We start from the raw sequence: 20,050 nt of genomic DNA on the forward strand, positions 1-20,050 counted from the left end.
TTGCACTTTTGGGAGAAGTGACAGTTTAATATCGTCTCTCTGAATGAATCTGTTTGTGCACACGCTGCAGTTTATAGCTTTGCTTTTCTGACATTTCTGCATTATCAGACTCACTTTTCTTTGACACTTTGCTCCACACTGCAGCTGCTAATTTGCAGTTTGACATTTTTTTGTTTGTGAGCCGAGTTTAAATATGAGATGTAGCATCATGTGATTTAATCACTTCTACTTTAGACTTGTTTAATCTGAAATGATATCACAGTTTTGACACCGTCAAAGAGACATTAAACAGTTTGTTTATTTTTGTGGTTCCATCATCCCTTACAGAGAAAATAACTTTATTTGTGTGGTTTATTATTGCTATTTTATGCTAAACAGAAGTCATACTTACCGTATTTTCCGGACCATAGAGCGCACTGCCGACGAGCGGGTCTATTCAGGTCTTTTTTTCATACAAAAGGCGGACTGGATTATAAGGCGCATTAAAGGGGTCATATTATGATTTTAATTTCTAAATTTAAAACATTTCCTTGTTGTGCACATAACTTGTAATAAAGGTTCCTTGGTCAAAATGTTGCATGGATTATGTTTTACAGACCATTTTCAAGTCACTTTCTGACAGTCACTTCAGGATGCGCCATTTTGTGGGCGGTCTTATTTACGTGGCTCACCTTCAGCAGCGTCTTCTCTCCGTCATCTTTGTTGTAGCGGTGTAGCGTGCAAGGACGGGAGTGGAAGAAGTGTCAAAAGATGGAGTTAACTGTTTTAATGACATTCAGACTTTACTTAAATCAACAACGGAGCAGCATCTTCTCATCCGTGGCTCACGAGTGCAACAACGCCGGAAATGTGTCCCGTGGAAAACCGTCCGGCTCTAATAACTAAAGTTCCGTGGGTGAATTATGTAAAGCTACTACACCGATAGTTTTTTCAGCGCTTCCATAGCGAGATATAAGTTAGAACTTTCCGCTACTTTATATTAGAAAGCAGCAGAGGATGAATGTCCCATAACAAAAAATTAGTGAAAAAGAAGAAGCTTATCGACTACGGCATCGGCACGTACTACAGTGGCGGACGTGCACACATTTTCATGACTTATGCAGATCTCAAATACACATCATCACGTACCAAAAGGTAAGAAAAATTGGTTTTGCATATTATTGTGAAACAAAACGCCAGATAATATGTCTGCTAATGGGTGCCATTTTGCAGTCCTTATACACACACACCATAGTAATAGTTGTATCTCTGACTACGGTAGCCGTAATGGGCCGACAATCCATCAAGCGGTGCGGCTTCAAAGTCATAGTAAAACATTTTGACATATTTTTGATTGCCGTGTGGAATGTTCTTTATTTTCAAAGGAATATTTACAGTTTTGGTGCTGTTTACGTCATTGCAGTCTACACATATCTCTTATGTGTGACTACCATATCTACTGGTCACACTTATCATCACACCATGTACCAAATAAAATTGCTTCGAGGTCGGTAAGCACAACCAGAATTATTCCGTACATTAGGCGCACCGGGTTATAAGGCACACTGTCGATTTTTCAGAAAATGAAAGGATCTTAAGTGCGCCTTTTAGTCCGAAAAATACGGTCGTTTGTACTAGTAAATAATGAAACTTTTTCAAAACAGATTGCAGGTTAGAAAATCTCATTCTGGTTTCATGGAGATGGCCTAAATATGTCTTTTTCTAAAATAATTCTTATAAATATATGTATGTATGTGTATATATATATATATATATATATATATATATATATATATATTTTTTTTTTTTTTTAATTTTCCTGAGGGAACTCTCCTGAAGGAATCAATAAAGTACTATTTATCTATATATATGATTCCCGGGCGCGGCACCGCTGCTGCCCACTGCTCCCCAAGGGGATGGGACAAATGCAGAGGACAAATTTCACCACATCTAAGTGTGTGTGTGACAATCATTGGTACTTTAATCTTAATCTTTAATACAGTGCTCAATACCGGGGTAGAGCGGAATATACGTTAGGTCAGAAAAAACACATAGGCTATATCATCCCTACAAGCCTGTTTCGCAGGTTTCCCTGCACGTCAGGGAAACCTGCGAAACAAGCTTGTATATATATATATATATATATATATATATATATATATATATATATATATATATATATATATATATATATATATATATATATATATATATATATATATATATATAAAATTGTCTCTCGTCCGGTTTTATTTTCTATTGCTCTTATTGTAATTTAAAGGTAATATAAAATAAGCTCCAGCACCCTCCGCGACCCCGAAGGGGACACGTGGTAGAAAATGGATGGATGGTAACAGCTGCAACACTGTTACTTTGCAGTTGCATTTTTGCATCACTTGAAATAACTGTGATGAGAGCCTGCGGCAGCATGGATGTCGGCATAATCCAGCCTGCTACTAGCAAAATATCGGGAAAACATATTGGAAGCAAACCAACCCGAAGAGGAATGGAGCAAGAGAGAGGGACTCCTTTGTTTGTCTTTGATTTAGATTAAAAAGCTGACCGAGCAACGGAAATGATAAGAATAAACAACCGTTTACAACATTGACATAATCTTCACATTTTAATATGTTTAAGCATTCATTGTGAATGTTTTTTTAAACTAAAATTATATGTATTTTACTTTTACCCAATTTTAATTAATTCATATAAAAAAATTACTATTAATGATAATCAATCAATCAAAGTTTATTTATATAGCCCTAAATTACGAGTGTCTCGAAGGGCTGCACAAGCCACAACGACTTCCTCGGCTCAGATCCCACATCAGGGCAAGCAAAAATTCAACCCAATGGGATACAATGAGAAACCTTGGAGGGGACCGCAGATGTAAAATAATAATAGGAATATATAAATAATAGCAAGAATATTAATGTATATAATGATGTATAATATTTAAAGGATATATATACCTATTAGCTTTTTAATAAATTTGACATTTTTCATATGATTTATTTTTATTTGTAATATTTTTAACTATTGTTTTAATTTCAATCCTCCTTTTTTTTTTTTACGACCAATTATGTAATATGAATGATAATAATATAACATTTTAAACAATACAGTAACTAAAGTAAAAAAAACCATGTGTAATAGTATGATAGTATGTGGATGTGTGTATACCGTAACTGAATCAAGTAAATTAAAATGTGCAGTACTTGATAATTAACCTGTAATATCAAACATCTGTGTGCATGACATTGGCTCTAAACAGACACAAGAGGGCAGTGTTGTGTAATGGCTCCTAATTCTTCAACCCAGCTGTGCGCTTGCAAGAATTGTGAGTAAAAAAGAAAACTGTCACATGTGGTTATCCTTGTTGTGTTATCTCTTATGAGACAGGGCGCACGTAAGATAACACACAAGCATGTGCAATTAAAAGCACCAACTCACTGTGCAGCAATCAGACCCCCACAGTGGGTGTTGTGCACCCAGGGTGTCCCGTGTAACAGTCAATGTGAGTGCAGCATGCACACACACACACCATAGCTATGCTGAGCCTCAATGACACCAGCAGCACTGCAACACTCCACACAGGTTAGTGACCAGCAGGCATGTTTATTTCAAACTGCAAACAATTATCGTACTCCAAAATATGTATCTTTGTGCTGCTGCTTTAGGCCTTTGTTATTATGATGGTTTCAGGGCTGTAGCTCTTGTTCTCACTGAGCTTTGTATTCCATTAAATTACATTTAATGGGTATTTGGAAACACTTAAGCCTTTTAATTTCTTACAGACAAATATTAAAAGAAACGTTATGATAATAATGATGTTACTGGTTATGATTGCACATTTCAACATACCTTAAAAAGAGTAGGAAGAAGCAATATTTATATTCAACCCTACCCCTTCGCCTTGTATTTTACTGATAGTTCATTCACTCCATAACTTTTACATGTTTACATTAAGTTCACTTCCTCTTTAAAAGAAGGGAAGGTGTTGGGGAAAACGAATACGTAATAACCTATTTGTGAGAGTCAATGAATGGTACAGTTATGTCATAATATATTTTATTTTATTTCATGGGCAAGCTGCTTAGAAAATATAGTAAGCTACGCTACAAGTTACTCTTGATTATATATATATATATATATATATATATATATATATATATATATATATATATATATATATATATATATATATATATATATATATATATATATATATATATATATATATATATATATATACAAGCTTGTTTCGCAGGTTTCCCTGACGTGCAGGGAAACCTGCGAAACAGGCTTGTAGAGATGATATAGCCTATGTGTTTTTTCTGACCTAACGTATATTCCGCTCTACCCCGGCATTGAGCACTGTATAACGGATAAACCACAGAAACCTTGACTATATATATATATATATATATATATATATATATATATATATATATATATATATATATATATATATATATATATATATATATATATATATATATATATATATATATATATATATATATATATATATATATATATATATATGTTGATTGATTGATTGATTAATTGATTGAGTTTAGTTTATTTCGAACATGAACACACTTACAGTATAATACATCACACACAATTTCATATAATTTCTCTTTACATCAGGTCCGAAAATGAGTAGGAAGAAGCAACGCTTATTTAATCCTACGCCTTTCCCACTTCAGAGTGTTTACAAATACATATGCTCTTCTTTTTTGTAACACAGTTACATCAGTGAATGATTAATACAGCAGTTCTTGCAATAGATAATTAAGTCAGTCATGATAAACATACTGAGATGAAGAATATCCCATTTTCAATAAGGTTGAAGGTATTTCTCATAATTTGTCTTCCTTGTACTTTGTAAGCACTATTAATTTGAACAACCTGTTAAACTGGATCATATCAGTACATTGTTTAACTTCTTTGCTTAATCCATTCCAAAGTGTAATTCCACATACTGATATGCTAAAGGTTGTACGAGCATACAGATGTTTTAAGTTAGATTTTCCTCTAAGGTTATATTTCTCCTCTTTAGTTGAGAAGAATTGTTGTACATTCTTGGGTAGCAGGTTATAGTTTGCTTTGTGCATAATTATAGCTGTTTGCAATTTTACTAAATTGTTCAATTTCAGTATTTTTGATTCAATAAATAAAGGATTTGAATATTGTCTATATCCAACATTATGTATCAGTCTAACGCAGGGGTGTCAAACTAATTTTAGATCGGGGGCCACATGGAGAAAAATCTACTCCCAAGTGGGCCGGACTGGTTAAATCACGGCACGATAACTTAAAAATAAAGACAACTTCAGATTGTTTTCTTTGTGTAAAAATAGAACAAACACATTCTGAAAATGTACAAATCATAAAGTTTTTTTTTTTTTTTTACACTTACATATTGCAGTTAATAGTATCTTTATCTGTCCTTATTTATATTTTCTGAATACATTATGTGATCATTTTAATCAGTAAACTCATTGGTGTTGATTTTCAATCTATCAAGATAAAAAAATATTTCAAAATCAAATTACAGGATGTTATTTATGTAGTTTGATCATTTTCCTCGACTGATGTACTAACATCATGTGGTTTATTTTGTACATATATAGCATCATCTACAAAGATACACATAATTGCTATTGCGACATCCAGTGGACACATTTAGAACAGCAGTTTCTTTCATTCAAAAATTTCAGTAAAATTTTTATACTTAGCAAACTCATCCCGGGGGCCGGATAAAACCTGTTTGCGGGCCTGATCCGGCCCTCGGGCCGTATGTTTGACACCCCTGGTCTAACGTATCTTTTTTGTAACACAGTTAGTGAATGAAGCGCACATTTGTAGTTATTTCTACAAATATATATTTCTGCACAATAACTCAGATATGGTAACACTAGCGAGCAGTAGAGAATATAATGTTTATCAGTTTGAACATCAAATATGTTGTCTTTATAGCATATTCAACTGAATATGGGTTGAAAAGGATTTGCAAATCATTGTATTCCGTTTATATTTACATCTAACACAATTTCCCAACTCATATGGAAACGGGGTTTGTAGTTAAACTACATGTAGCGGCTTGTTACTGCCCATCACTGGTTATTTTTGTAGTTGTTGTTGGCTTTATGAGTCGTGTGTTTTATGTACTTGTCGTCGAGATGATGTCATCTCCTGTATTTGTCCTCTATTGAACTTGATGTACATTTCACAGTTGCCGTTTCAAACTACTCTGAACTTTACAACGCTTCCTTAAGTACTACATATCTATCTAACTCGTGTGTCAGTTTTAATGCCAGTTTGACTCGGTGCCTCCACAAAACCACTTTGTTGTTTTTGTTGGTGCGGTCGGGGCGCGACGATTTGTCGACATCGTCGACAATAGTCGTGACGTCATCGCTTGGGTTTTTCCGGATGGACGCGAATCAGCGCGGCCACCCCAACCACATTGCAGGTGAAAATATGTAAAGTGTGGGAACATTTCCCCTTGTTCGTGTTAAAAACATGAACACCTTGTTCATTTTGAAGAGCACATCTTGTTTTTATGTCACTACCTTAGTGATACGGGAGCGTTTAAAGCGGGGGGATGTTGGACATCAGGAAGATGCGGTCTCAACTAGGTAAGATAGTTACAGTAGGGAAGGAATTCATATGGCCCCATTCCTGGGTGGCTTTTGCCAGAGAGGAACGGGGGAGAGTAAATCATTTTGCAATGCAGTCTGCTGAAAATGATGGAAATTGCCATTATTATTATTGCAACTGACATTGTGGTCCAAGTTGGAATTGTCATATAAGACATTTGAAGATACTCAACACCCTACTGCCGTCTGGTGGCTAAAGTGGATAATGTACCCCCGCAATTCGTCATGTTTCATGTGTCAGGTAATCTATGGTGAACAGGGCCATATAAATCCCCCCTACTAGCTATCTAGCATTAAGTTGTGTGAAAAGTAACTTTAGCTTGTGCTGTAGCCAAAGCCCGTCAGCTAAAGTTTGCCTAAATCTATTCCAGTATTTTTTTAAAGAATCTTCAGTTTGCAGTGCAATGGACAAAGGCACACTAACGAACGTCACACACACACGCGCACACACACACACATACACACTCTATTAGGCACCAATTTGCTGGTATCGTAAGATAAAACATACAATCTATTAAATAGCTAAAATGTTACTAATTAATCAGTGATACAATTCTGCACATCAAGGCTATTAGATTGCCAAAAATGTTATTCAATAATCAACAATATACATTGTGCCACTTTTTAAAAACAGCATCACAAAATACGTGTTTGTTTTTCAGAAAGTTGGGTAATTTTGGTGTTTAATGGTTTGTTGTTATTGCTGCTATTTTAACTGTTCTTTTTTTAAATAAAAACATTTGACTTATTTTTTTTTAAACACTTGGCTTGTCCATCCATTCATCCATTTTCTACCGCTCTGGGTCCTTGCTCTTAAATGGACAAAAGGGCAATAGTTATTTTTATTTTGTAAGAGCCAAATGAGCACCATAGTTACAGTATAAATACATATTTGTGAAAATTAGTCGTCTTTGTTGATAGAAAGCCCATCCCTAAAAATAACTCAAGCTGAATTTGAAAGTTGATGGCCACTACATTTGTGTACACTTTATAATCCGATTAGTCGGCTAATCGTTAAGATAGTCGATGACTAGTCGACTGTGAAAATAGTTGTTAGTTCTAGCCCTACTTTTGTGATGACAGGTGTGGTTAGGAGTTTGAATCTTTGGCCGTATAATGATAAGATCCGAATCATCAATGATTTGATTCAGAATCGATTCACGATTCAACACAATTCTTGATTGAAACCGTTTCTGGCAATGTATTATTTGGTGCAATAATTAAAATGAAACTTTTTCACAACAGGTTGCAGGTTAGAAAAGCTCATTCTGGTTGCATGGAGATGGCCTGAAAAGGTCTTTATCAAAATTAATGATTAAAAAAAATAAAAAATATTATATATATATATATATATATATATATATATATATATATATATATATATATATATATATATATATATATATATATATATATATATATATATATATATATATACATATATATATATATATAATTTAATTTTTTCAATTTTGTTTTTATTTTCAATAATTTTAATCTTAATAATAATGTAACTTGGTATATATTTGTATTTCTAAACTGTTGTTTTATTTCAAACATACATCCTCATAACAGTCACCTAAAGGGGATCGCCGGTTGAGTTAGGCATGAAAAGACATTAATCAGCAATGACAATCTCGTACTTTTCAAAAAAAAAACTCGGCCTCTACTGATCGGTGGTACATCTCTAATACATCTATGAGGCTTTCTGGAAACATGGCTATGAGTTGATTTAGTTAATAGAGACATCGTACACCTTAACACAATAGATCTGCATGCTAACTGAATTGGTATTGGTTGTTTTCTGTTACAGGACAAGCCAATCACAAAGAAGACAGCCCCTTCCTCAACAGTGGTGATTTGGCCAACAACAAAAATGATTTCTACGACAGGAACTTGGCCTTGTTTGAGGTATCTTCTGCTTCCATTTTATTGTACTTTTGAAGTACAATGACAATAAAGATCCATTCCATCCCATTCAATTCCATGATCCGAATGAGGATTATTTTAGCGTGGTTTAGCTTTAACCTTCCTTCTTCTCTACACAGGAAGAGTTGGACATTCGACCGAAGGTGTCCTCTCTGCTCAGCCGCTTGGTCAGATACACAAACATCACCCAGGGGTCCAAGGAGCACGAGGAGGAGGAGAGTGCGGCGGCTTCGCGGAGGAAGACACCAAAGGTAACGCGATGCTTCACCTATAGCTACTTCCTTGTATGAAGCCTTGCGGACAAATAAATAGTAATGGGTCTAGAATTTGTCTCTTTTATAGGGATCAACCGAATAACGAGTACGATTCACGTAAAATCAAAGAGTACCAATTTTTGATACATTTGTTACATGTGACGTCAATATATATATATTTATATTTGTACAGCCCTTACCTTTGGGCTGATACCGAGGGCTACTGTGTTGACCAGTTTGACGCGTGTAAATGATAGAATGTCCAGTACTGTAGAACTGTGTTTGGATATGACAATCCGTTTGTTTCAAGCTATCTAAATTAAATCAAATGTAGGTTATATAACATAAAGTATGCTAACCTTGAATGGCACATTATCACAGCATTGTCACGGCACGACAAGACACTACACCACATGACATGACACGACACGGTCGAAAACTGTTTGTCCTCCAATCGCCCTGCCCATGCTCACACCTGAACCCAATTTAAGGAGGCTACCATGGTAACCGCACCATAACAACAGTCCCCTCCCTGTCAACACTTCCTGGTTCTTAACAGGAATTGGGCGGAGCAATCTGCCGAAGAGGAAATTTAACATGAGCTGAGACCAGCAATCAATTAGAGAAAATAAAATAAAAACAATATAAACAAATAAGGATATTTGGCTCCAACAATATTTAATATGATATATATGTGTATATATAATATAATATATATACAGTACAGGCCAAAAGTTTGGACACACGTTCTCATTCAATGCGTTTTTTTACTTTTCATGACTATTTACATTGTAGATTGTCACTGAAGGCATCAAAACTATGAATGAACACATGTGGAGTTATGTACTTAACAAAAAAAGGTGAAATAACAGAAAACATGTTTTATATTCTAGTTTCTTCCAAATAGCCACCCTTTGCTCTGATTACTTTTTCGCACACTCTTGGCATTCTCTAGATGAGCTTCAAGAGGTCGTCACCTGAAATGGTTTTCACTTCACAGGTGTGCTTGAAGCTCATCGAGGGAATGCCGATAGGTCAAATGCAGAGGACAAATTTCACCACACCTAGTGTGTGTGTGACAATCATTGGTACTTTAACTTTACGTATATATATATATATATATATATATATATATATATATATATATATATATATATATATATATATATTTATTTTTTTTTATATATATATTTATATAAACATATATACATGTATATATATATATATATATATATATATATATATATATATATATATATATATATATATATATATATATATATATATATATATATATATATATATATATATATATACACACACACCCCCAATCATTTATGATATAAATCATTAGACTACACTATTTACACCCAATATGTGTGTGTTTTGTTTTGCTTTAGCAACTTTAATGCATACATTGTATCAAAGTGCCCCCTCTACGATACATACAAAGAGCTGTGGAGCACATGACCTTTATAAAGTGCACCAATCCATACCGACAATCAATACTCTTGTTTCCCCATGCTCAATAACCTCCGTTACTCCCCCCTTCTCTCTCTCTTTTTTTTCTCCCCCAGGCTCCCAACATGGGCACTATTATGGGCGTCTACTTGCCGTGCCTCCAGAACATTTTCGGAGTGATTCTCTTCCTGCGGCTGACGTGGATCGTTGGGGTGGCGGGCATCATGCAGTCCCTGCTGATTGTCCTCATGTGCTGCTCATGTGTTAGTACACACATATACAGTATACACACACCCACGCAACTGGGTTAATAATGCTGTGTTGATTTCTCCGCCAATGTGGGTCATGAGCCGGCCAATAGAACACCACATCAGTGCAGTAGACACAATATTTAGGTTTGCACTGGAGACGTATTTTAAAGGATGCTGCACTATGTGTGGATTTCTGCAGAGCGTCCATTACATCACACTTACGTAATCGCTGTTGTGGTCGTATGAATTTCCAGGACGCTTTATTAATATATTGATCATGTTAGGAGGGATTATGCACAATCAAATGGGAAATGTGCTTGAGAGTCACTTTCGATGTAAACACCTGTGCCCTTTTTTGAATTTTGCAGACGATGCTCACGGCCATATCTATGAGTGCCATTGCGACTAATGGTGTTGTTCCAGGTAATGAAACTACAGTAGGGAAGGGATTCATATGGCCCCCTTCCAGGGTGGATCTCGCGTGGGAGAAAGGGGGGGGGGGATTAACCATTTTGCAATGCTGTATGCTAAAAATGATGGAAAGCGCCACGCTTCATAGCAACTGATGCTGTGGTTAAAGTTGGAACTGCCACAAAACACATTTTTAAATATTCAAAACACTGTAGCTATCAGGCGGCTAAAGTGGTTAGTGCACTCCCAAATGTTGTCACTTTTCATGTGTCAGGTAAACCGTGACAAATGGGGCCCTACGAATCCCCTTCCTACTGTACATTTCAGTTGGTATTATAATATATGCTTACTAATTGACCGCATGCCCGTGTCTCCTTTGTCCAGCCGGAGGGGCCTACTTCATGATCTCACGCTCCTTAGGCCCAGAATTTGGAGGCGCTGTGGGCCTGTGCTTCTACCTGGGCACCACCTTTGCTTCCGCCATGTACATCCTTGGTGCCGTTGAAATATTATTGGTCAGTACGAACGAAAAACATTTTGTGGTCACCTCGCAGTTCTTCTTTTTACCATATTTGATGACAGGGATGTTCATATTGAGTCGTAATTCATCACATAGTACCATTCACTACAGTAGACGCCTCGCTCCAGTTCATTCTCAAGTATACTTTACTAGTGAATATTATATACTTTCTAATTTTTTTTTAAAGTATGCATTTTAATAATAAATTACGGCACACATGTATTCCCCCTTGGAAGAAAAGCACACACTCGGCGCCACAACACTAACCACCTGAAAAGCAGACATGGCATTTGTAAAGCTGCTAAATAGAAAGAAAAAATTGGTGCTGTATGAAAACAGAGAATTTTTAAATAAAAATGATAAGACAGGTCATAAATAATAGTATTTATACTTATACATCATAAAAATCCAATAAAACACCCCAAGCTACAAGAAGACAAAATATTGTTATTTACTTCCAGTCAATCACTGTAAACTTGTATGATAATATAATTGTAATTATTAAGAAGTAGAGTTATACCTATACAACTTGTATCTTCCAATACAATATTGATTTTGGAGCCTTGAGTATTGAGCGATTGATTTGATTTGATAGCAGCATGAATCATACATACATTTATTATTTTATAGTGTTGAATGTTAGAAAATGCTTTATTAACTGGAATAAATCAAAAAGAGAACAATGGAGATATGCTGTCTTTTAGTTGAAGTGGAGTTTGAGTTTGAGTTTGAGTTTGAGTTTGAGTTTATTTCGAACATGCAAGCATGGTACTGTAATTGTTTTCTTTTTTGGCAACACATAGTAGCCACAATAATTAAGTTAAAGAAAAATTGCACTTTTGGGGGGAATTTTGCCCAGAATCTTTTTGTGAGAAAAGAACAAACACACACACACGTCTTTCCTTTTTTCTGTGGGTTCTAAATAGTAAAAAACTGCCAGCACAAGGCAGCTAACAATGCAGGTAATAGAGATTCACCTGTTTCGCCTAGAAAGCCCTCTAAAAAACCTCCAACGTTTTATATACATGCTGTAACCGTGGCGTAGCAGACACGTGCATGATAATATGTCATATTTACAGTATTTTGGTCATTTTAAGCATTACCGCAACTTGATTTCACAGACATATAGCAATGAATGCTACTGCGATCTTTTTGTGTTTGCTACCACTAATGATGGCAGACTCAACGACTACCGTACTACTGTGGGACAAATGGTGATCCATAACCTTATCTTTTTGAGACTGAATATACAGAGGATGAGCTACACATTTTAAAAGCTGAGTGCCAAGCAGATCTAGTTAAAGTAAAACACTAAGCATCATGTAGCAAGAACATAAGAACATAATGAAACAGTCACTTAAAATGTCTGCTCTCACTGGGAGGCCGACTGATGGGATGGTTGTATCTTTCAGCGGAGGACTTAGGCTCCCAGTTTAGCTGATGTAGTCAGCAAAATCTGCACTCCTCAGATGAAAAATGCTGTGCGTACACAAGCATCTTGCTTTGTCCTAGCGATGTCTAGGTTGAGAGCCACCATCCACTGCTTCATCCCGTCTGGATTTTTAGCTGGTAGCAGGTGGAATTTCGAAGTTTCAAACTTTTTTCAAATTCAAAGGCGTCACTACTATTTGGAATGCACAGAAAAGGTAAACAATGCTTTTGTGTTTGTGGTTTAAAAAAAGGATTGTGGTTGATGGGCAAAATCGGGAAAAAAAGTGCAGTTTTCCTCTACGCTCAGTAAGTTGAATGATGCGGACACATTTGTTACTGTATGATTTTCTGATATGCTACTGCCTTGGAAACTTTTTATCTGTAATTAATATGCAAACATAATCATTTGGTACTTGTTTATATTGACAAATGTGGTGTTTTAGACTGCAATATTGTTCAATTAAGGACACATATTCATGTCACGCTTGCGTGCTATTATTGTGTGCTTAGCTGTTGTGTAGATGCTAGCTCCTAGTAGCCTATAGCCATGTTTACATTTTGTAAGTGACTTCACTAAAATACACGATAAATCAACCTTGTGTGCTTATTTACATTTAGATGTAAACACACTGCAGGACTGCTTGTATTGGAGCGCTTATAACATTTGATACTTGTTTTTTCTCCTGATGTCGGATCGGGACATAAGAAATATTCTAAATAATGTAACAAAACAATGCCATAGGTTTAAAATCTTGTAATGATGCGTCATCCCATAATAATAGTCTAAAAATTCAAAATTTTTATAAAATATTTTCAACTCGCAGCAAAAAAAAGAAATACAAACTACATTTTATTTGAATAATTTCTAATATTTTTTAATTAATTATACCCTTTTGTTACATTTTTAAATAAATATCCCATACTTTGTAACAATATTTCTGTACCATTCTGTGTATAATAAAATCTAATGATTCTTAAGTGTTGTCTCATCTTCTATAAAGAGTTAATTTGTATTTTTTCTTTTTCTTCTTTAGAAATATCTCGTCCCCCAGGCGGCCATCTTTCATGCCACAGACCACCATGGGACTGACAGCGCAGTGCTGAACAACATGCGGGTCTACGGCACCGTCTTCCTCAGCCTCATGGCCGTGGTGGTTTTTGTGGGCGTCAAGTACGTCAACAAGCTGGCCTCGCTCTTCCTCGCATGCGTGGTTATTTCCATTGTCTCCATCTACGCCGGCGCCATCAAGTCCGCGACTCACCCACCAGAGTTCCCGTACGTTTGTTGAGGACAAAATATGTACCTGCAATGGCTGTGTGGTAGTTACCATATTTGCCTGTTTTTAGGATCTGCATGCTTGGCAACAGGACTTTGGTCAGGGACCGGTTTGATGTTTGTGCCAAAACCGTCACCACAGGAAACACCACAGGTCCCAGTCAGCTGTGGGACATGTTCTGTCAGCCAGGGAACATGAGCAACGCACAGTGTGATGACTACTTCCTGCAGAACAACGTGACGGAGATCCAGGGCATTCCTGGACTGGCGAGTGGAATATTTCGAGGTATAATGACTTTCCGTAGGACGTAACGAAAGAATAATCCGTCACCAGAAGTTTGAATAACTGCATTAACCTGAGCTCAGTAGTAGGATTTTTTTTTTTCATTTCATACTACAATACAGATGTAATAAGTAGTACTAAGTCACTATTTGTTGTACGTTTAAACATTTCCTGCTCTATGGCTGTAATCACACTATTATACTTTGACCTCGGTGTACTTTTCTGCAATGACGCAGCACCAAAGCTAAATAAAATGTTTTAAATTAATCTTTAATTGCTAACGGAATTGAAGTCTCACAAAATGTAAGACTTTTACTGTAGGGAATATATTCAAATAGCCCCATTCCTGGGTGGATCTTGTTTAGGAGAATTGTGCAATGCAGTGTGCTGAAAATGACGGAAAGCGCCATGCTACATAGCAACCGACGCTGTGGTCAAAGTTGGAAATGACACAAAACATATTTTAGGATATTCAACACTCTACTGCCATCTGGCGTCTAAAGTGGATAGTGCACCCCCGTATTTTGTCATGCTTCATGTGTCAGGTAAACCGTGATGAATGGGGCCGTATGAATCTCCTTCTACTGCATGTGGCAGAATAACAACACAACTAAGAAAAAGCAAAAGAGAATAAGTCATTTTAAACAAAAACAATTCCAAAATCGTGTCGGATTTGAGATCATTTGACCAAAATATGATTTGTTTCCTAGAAAAAGTCTGGGGTTAAAAAAAAGGTTGAGTCACGGTAGCGCATTGTTGCTGTTGGCGTAACCCCAGGATGCAGGGACACTAGGCGAAGTGCAGATAGGAAGGTTCTCTTAATTAAGACAAGGCAGGCAAAAATCAGAAGGAACATTAGTCAATGAAACAGTGTCACAAAGAAAGATACATGTTTGTATTTATATTGTATATAACAGCTGGTGGGAACACTAATTACTAAACAAGGGCAGGTGTGGAAAATTAGTGTCCATGGAAACCAAAAGTAAAGGAAAGGAAAGAGGGTAGAGCACAGAAGCAGACTAAAGCATAGGAAAAAATCTACTGAACATAAATCAAGCCACGACCCGGGCAACGGATCATGACAATTTGAAGGACAATGGGAAGTTACATTTAAAAGATGGCTGCACCAGATTTAGCACCATGCTAATTTTCGTCTGTAGTCCTCTTATGGCACATTTAGCATACACAGTTAAATTTCACTACATTAAAAATAAATAACAAGATTGAAATATCATAATAAAAAGCAATTTGAAATACAAGTGCAATACATAGAGAAAGTGTCAGTTACAAATCAGTGTGCAATATTGCCAAGTTGCAGTATTTTAGCAGTATTGTTTAAAGTGCAGAAGTATATAAAGTGCAATAGTTTTTGTTTTTTTCAAAATCTACATAACACAGCATACAGTGTAGTAGCCATCAGATGGTACCCAAAGGGGTATCATCATATCCAATTGCATATGTAAACAAGATGGCATTATTACAGTGTTAAACTGGTACTCAAATCATCCTGATTTGTGATCAGAGGCAGGCGAGTCCCCTGATCACTAATCAAGAGCAGGTACAGGAAGATGAACAAAAATAAGCGCTAGACTGGAAGAAACACTAAACACAGGAAAAACAAAGACTGTCACACGGATCGTGACAGTTTGTTTTATATTTGCACGGGCTCCATCTAGTGGTACGCCAAAGAGTTGATTCATTGTTTAAGTACAGTGTTTTATTTTCCTATATTCAAACACAGTGTTACCGTTCAAACTGTGTGTAATGTTACAGCGGCCAAAAATATTGAATATACTTGTTAAATAAAACCTCAGTTTTTTTAATGAATACTTAGGTCTATTATGCTACTGTATTTTAATGTTGGTCTTTATGGTGGTACTTGGAGAGCCAAGTGTTTTCCGAGGTGGAACTTGGTGAAAAAAGTTTGAGAACCACCGGTCTAGAGATTTGCAGTACTTATGCAAACCAAAACGTGGCGCCAAGTGACAGCGGAGTCAGAGCTTTTCCTCCTAAGACTCACATACACCCAAGACCTGGAGAGAAACACACACGACACAGACACAAAATCATTCCAACACAACATCCTTGTGGGAGGTAATAAAAACTAAGAAGGACTAACATGTGCGTGTTGTTGTTGACAGACAACATGTGGGGCGACTACATGCAGAAAGGTGATATCCTGGAGAAGGAGGGCCTGGCGTCAGTAGACCCCCACGGCACCACGGAGAACTTTGGCATGTACGTGTCAGCAGACATCGCCACGTCCTTCATGCTTCTGGTGGGCATCTTCTTCCCGTCCGCCACAGGTAAGTCAACGGACATTTATTGTGGATCCCATTCTCGTGACCATTTTATGGACATACTCTGTTTCCGCACGAAGGCATCATGGCAGGTTCCAACAGGTCCGGAGATCTCCGAGACGCCCAAAAGTCCATCCCCATCGGGACTATTGTAGCTATTACTACCACTACAATCGTCTGTATCCTTATTTTGGTGACCACATCAAGTCAAATTTTCAGACTGATGTCATTGAATTGAAGTACCTTGACTTTTTGTCTGGAGATATAACTTCTGTTATCCTGTTCGGGGCCTGTATTGAAGGGGTAGTCCTAAGAGACAAGTAAGTCCGATTGTGTCGTTTCAGGGATGTTCTTACCCGATTCTCAACCAGTCTGTGCTTTTAGGTTCGGGGATGCAGTGAGGAACACCTTGGTGGTGGGCACTCTCTCCTGGCCGTCCCCTTGGGTCATTGTGATCGGTTCTTTCTTCTCCACGGTGGGTGCAGGCCTGCAGTCGCTCACAGGAGCGCCCAGATTACTCCAGGCCATCGCCAAGGACAACATCATCCCTTTCCTCAGAGTAGGACACTCGGCGTACATTTCTTACCGCAACCTTTTTGCATTGCTGATTACTCTTGCTTGGCTTCAGGTGTTTGGTCATGAGAAGGCTAACGGCGAGCCGACATGGGCGTTGTTACTGACTGGACTTATTGCTGAGCTCGGTATCCTTATTGCCTCGTTGGATATGGTGGCTCCTATCCTTTCCATGTAAGATAACGTTTTATTTGTTTTGACCTAATCTCCAAGGCAGATGCGTAATAGAATGTAAACAGTAACAAACGTGTGCTCACTTCAACATACTGCATCATGAGCTTGGTTTAATGAACCATTATGGTCACTTGGTTACCACTCCACTTCAACTTAAAGACAGCATACGTCCATTCCAGACTAGGGATGGGTACCGCTCACATTTGGGCCGATACGGTATAATTTCCATGTACCTGGGAATCCATACCAGTGCTCAACGGTAGCAATTTTTGTTACTTTTGTCTGTGTGCATAAATATGTTTTTGATCATAAAATCTAATTTTTTTTATTGCAATATTTTAAAATGAGTTGATGATGCTAAATTCTGTCTCTTGTTTCATTATCACATTTCTGAGTCTCAATTGCAGTTACAGTAGGACATTAAGTTTCAGTTGCAAGTCCAAGACTTTAAATGGCAGTAGTGTATAGTTTAAGGCAGGCCTGGGCAATTATTTTGACTCGGGGGCCACATTTCGAGAAAAAAATGTGTCTGTGGGCCGGTATATCTATTTTTATGAACACTAATACAAAACCTCACAATAATGTCTGATTGAATGCTAAAAACGTCATGACAGACCGCCTTAAAAAACGTAATAAATGATAAATGATAAATGGGTTATACTTGTATAGCGCTTTTCTACCTTCAAGGTACTCAAAGCGCTTTGACAGTATTTCCACATTCACCCATTCACACACACATTCACACACTGATGGCGGGAGCTGCCATGCAAGGCGCTAACCAGCAGCCATCCGGAGCAAGGGTGAAGTGTCTTGCCCAAGGACACAACGGACGTGACTAGGATGGTAGAAGGTGGGGATTGAACCCCAGTAACCAGCAACCGTCCGATTGCTGGCACGGCCACTCTACCAACTTCGCCACGCCGTCCGATTGCTGGCACGGCTACTCTACCAACTTCGCCACGTCGTCCCGTAATGGAATTTTACATTTTTCTATGAAGGATAAAACACTGAATATTGACAAAATATGAACGTCACACCCCCTTTCGATCGACATATTTTACAATCGAGTGAAACGCAACAAAAATGCAACAAACAGTGAAATATGAACGCGAAAAGTACAAAATAAACCCACCTACAATCTGATATATGTGATATATCACTAAGCTTCAGAACTTTGTTGTGAAAATCTCCTTCCGCGTCTGTGGAAACGCTTCCCGCACAACACTGCTTGGTGCCTCGTCTGAGCTGCTGTGATGTAGATTACCATAGGAACTAATTAGATGACCATAGTAACTAATTAGATTACCATAGTAACTAATTAGATGACCATAGTAACTAGTATTTCATGCAAAAGTGCAGATTCCAAGCATTTAAATACTTTGTATAGTTGAAGACTTACGGTCGTTAGAAAACATGACTGCACATCATAATGGCAGCTACACTTTCCATCTTAAAGATCTAAAAAAATTATTTGGGAATGTCCGGCGGGCCAGATTGAAAAGCTTAACGGGCCGCATGTGGCCCCCGGGCCTTAATTTGCCCAGGTCTGGTTTAAGGTGTGTTTTTTGTTGCGCCCTAAAAGTGTTAATAATGTATTCGTGTTACTACGCACCAGCTTTTTGATTGTCACTTGCATCTTAGTTGTAGTTTTCATTTACAAACTTGAAGAAGTTGAAATCGCCATTTAAAATTGCTAATCAGTAGCATGTCAATAGCAACACTAATATATATTAGCATCAAGCTAGCATATTTTGGGGTAAACGTGGTGCCTCATTTACCTTGCATTTCAGCGTTTTTTGAGTCAATTACTTTGTTGCCAGTGAAAAATTGCAACATTACCGAGAGGTAGTTTGGCGGACTCCGCTCTCAGTGCGGCTGGAGTGATCGCCAAGTACCGAAGTGTAAAGAGTTGGCAACCGGGAGTGATGTCACGCACATCCCAGGTACCAAAACATGGCACCGTTGGAGTTTACGTGAATCGGACCGGCCTGATTTGGTTGGTAACAAAAAAATACCGGATTCGATACCCATCCCTATTCCAGACATTTAATAATAAATAGTGATAATGATTTTCATACCTGCCATTTATCTTTATTCGACTAATTTCACTTGATCAAATTTTATTTAACATTACACACTGCAAAATAATTAAAATATGTATGATTGGTGCTGATAGATCAAATAAATAGCGGTATTGGCCAATATTTAAAGCTCTAATATCGGTATAGTAATGAAAGTCAAAAAGCCAAAGCTGGTACATTTGCAGGTTTGAATTCCGTCGATAAGACCAAGTATTTACTTAAATACAAACAGTGTCATTTTTTGATTCCTTTGTTGCCTGTGACGTTCACGTCCGGCTGCAGACTAATCACCGGCTCAAGCACTTGGCAGGCAAACAAGCACTCAAAGCCAAACTGCCTCTACTGTAGGTAATGTTACAATTTTCCATTCCATTTCCGCTCGAGCGTTACGTGAGGCTCCACTTTTCTAAAATGTGCTCGCTCGATGCTAATTTACATTGGCTTTGCCATAGACAT

The 20,050-nt window shown here is 37.3% G+C and overlaps 1 protein-coding gene across 1 annotated transcript in view; it reads left to right on the forward strand.

Moving 5' to 3' along the window:
- Window positions 1-20,050, forward strand: part of slc12a4 (solute carrier family 12 member 4) — a 41,638-nt gene that overhangs the window by 8,353 nt on the left and 13,235 nt on the right. Inside the window, exons 2-13 of the mRNA XM_062023907.1 lie at window positions 8,464-8,561; window positions 8,699-8,830; window positions 10,411-10,557; window positions 10,914-10,968; window positions 11,341-11,471; window positions 13,942-14,183; window positions 14,255-14,469; window positions 16,608-16,772; window positions 16,847-16,945; window positions 17,029-17,086; window positions 17,151-17,325; window positions 17,395-17,513. Of these exons, the coding sequence (XP_061879891.1) occupies window positions 8,464-8,561; window positions 8,699-8,830; window positions 10,411-10,557; window positions 10,914-10,968; window positions 11,341-11,471; window positions 13,942-14,183; window positions 14,255-14,469; window positions 16,608-16,772; window positions 16,847-16,945; window positions 17,029-17,086; window positions 17,151-17,325; window positions 17,395-17,513 (1,636 nt within the window). The remainder of the gene's footprint in view (window positions 1-8,463; window positions 8,562-8,698; window positions 8,831-10,410; window positions 10,558-10,913; window positions 10,969-11,340; window positions 11,472-13,941; window positions 14,184-14,254; window positions 14,470-16,607; window positions 16,773-16,846; window positions 16,946-17,028; window positions 17,087-17,150; window positions 17,326-17,394; window positions 17,514-20,050) is intronic.

Source organism: Entelurus aequoreus, linkage group LG02 (genome assembly GCF_033978785.1).
Source record: "Entelurus aequoreus isolate RoL-2023_Sb linkage group LG02, RoL_Eaeq_v1.1, whole genome shotgun sequence".
NCBI lineage: Eukaryota > Metazoa > Chordata > Actinopteri > Syngnathiformes > Syngnathidae > Entelurus > Entelurus aequoreus.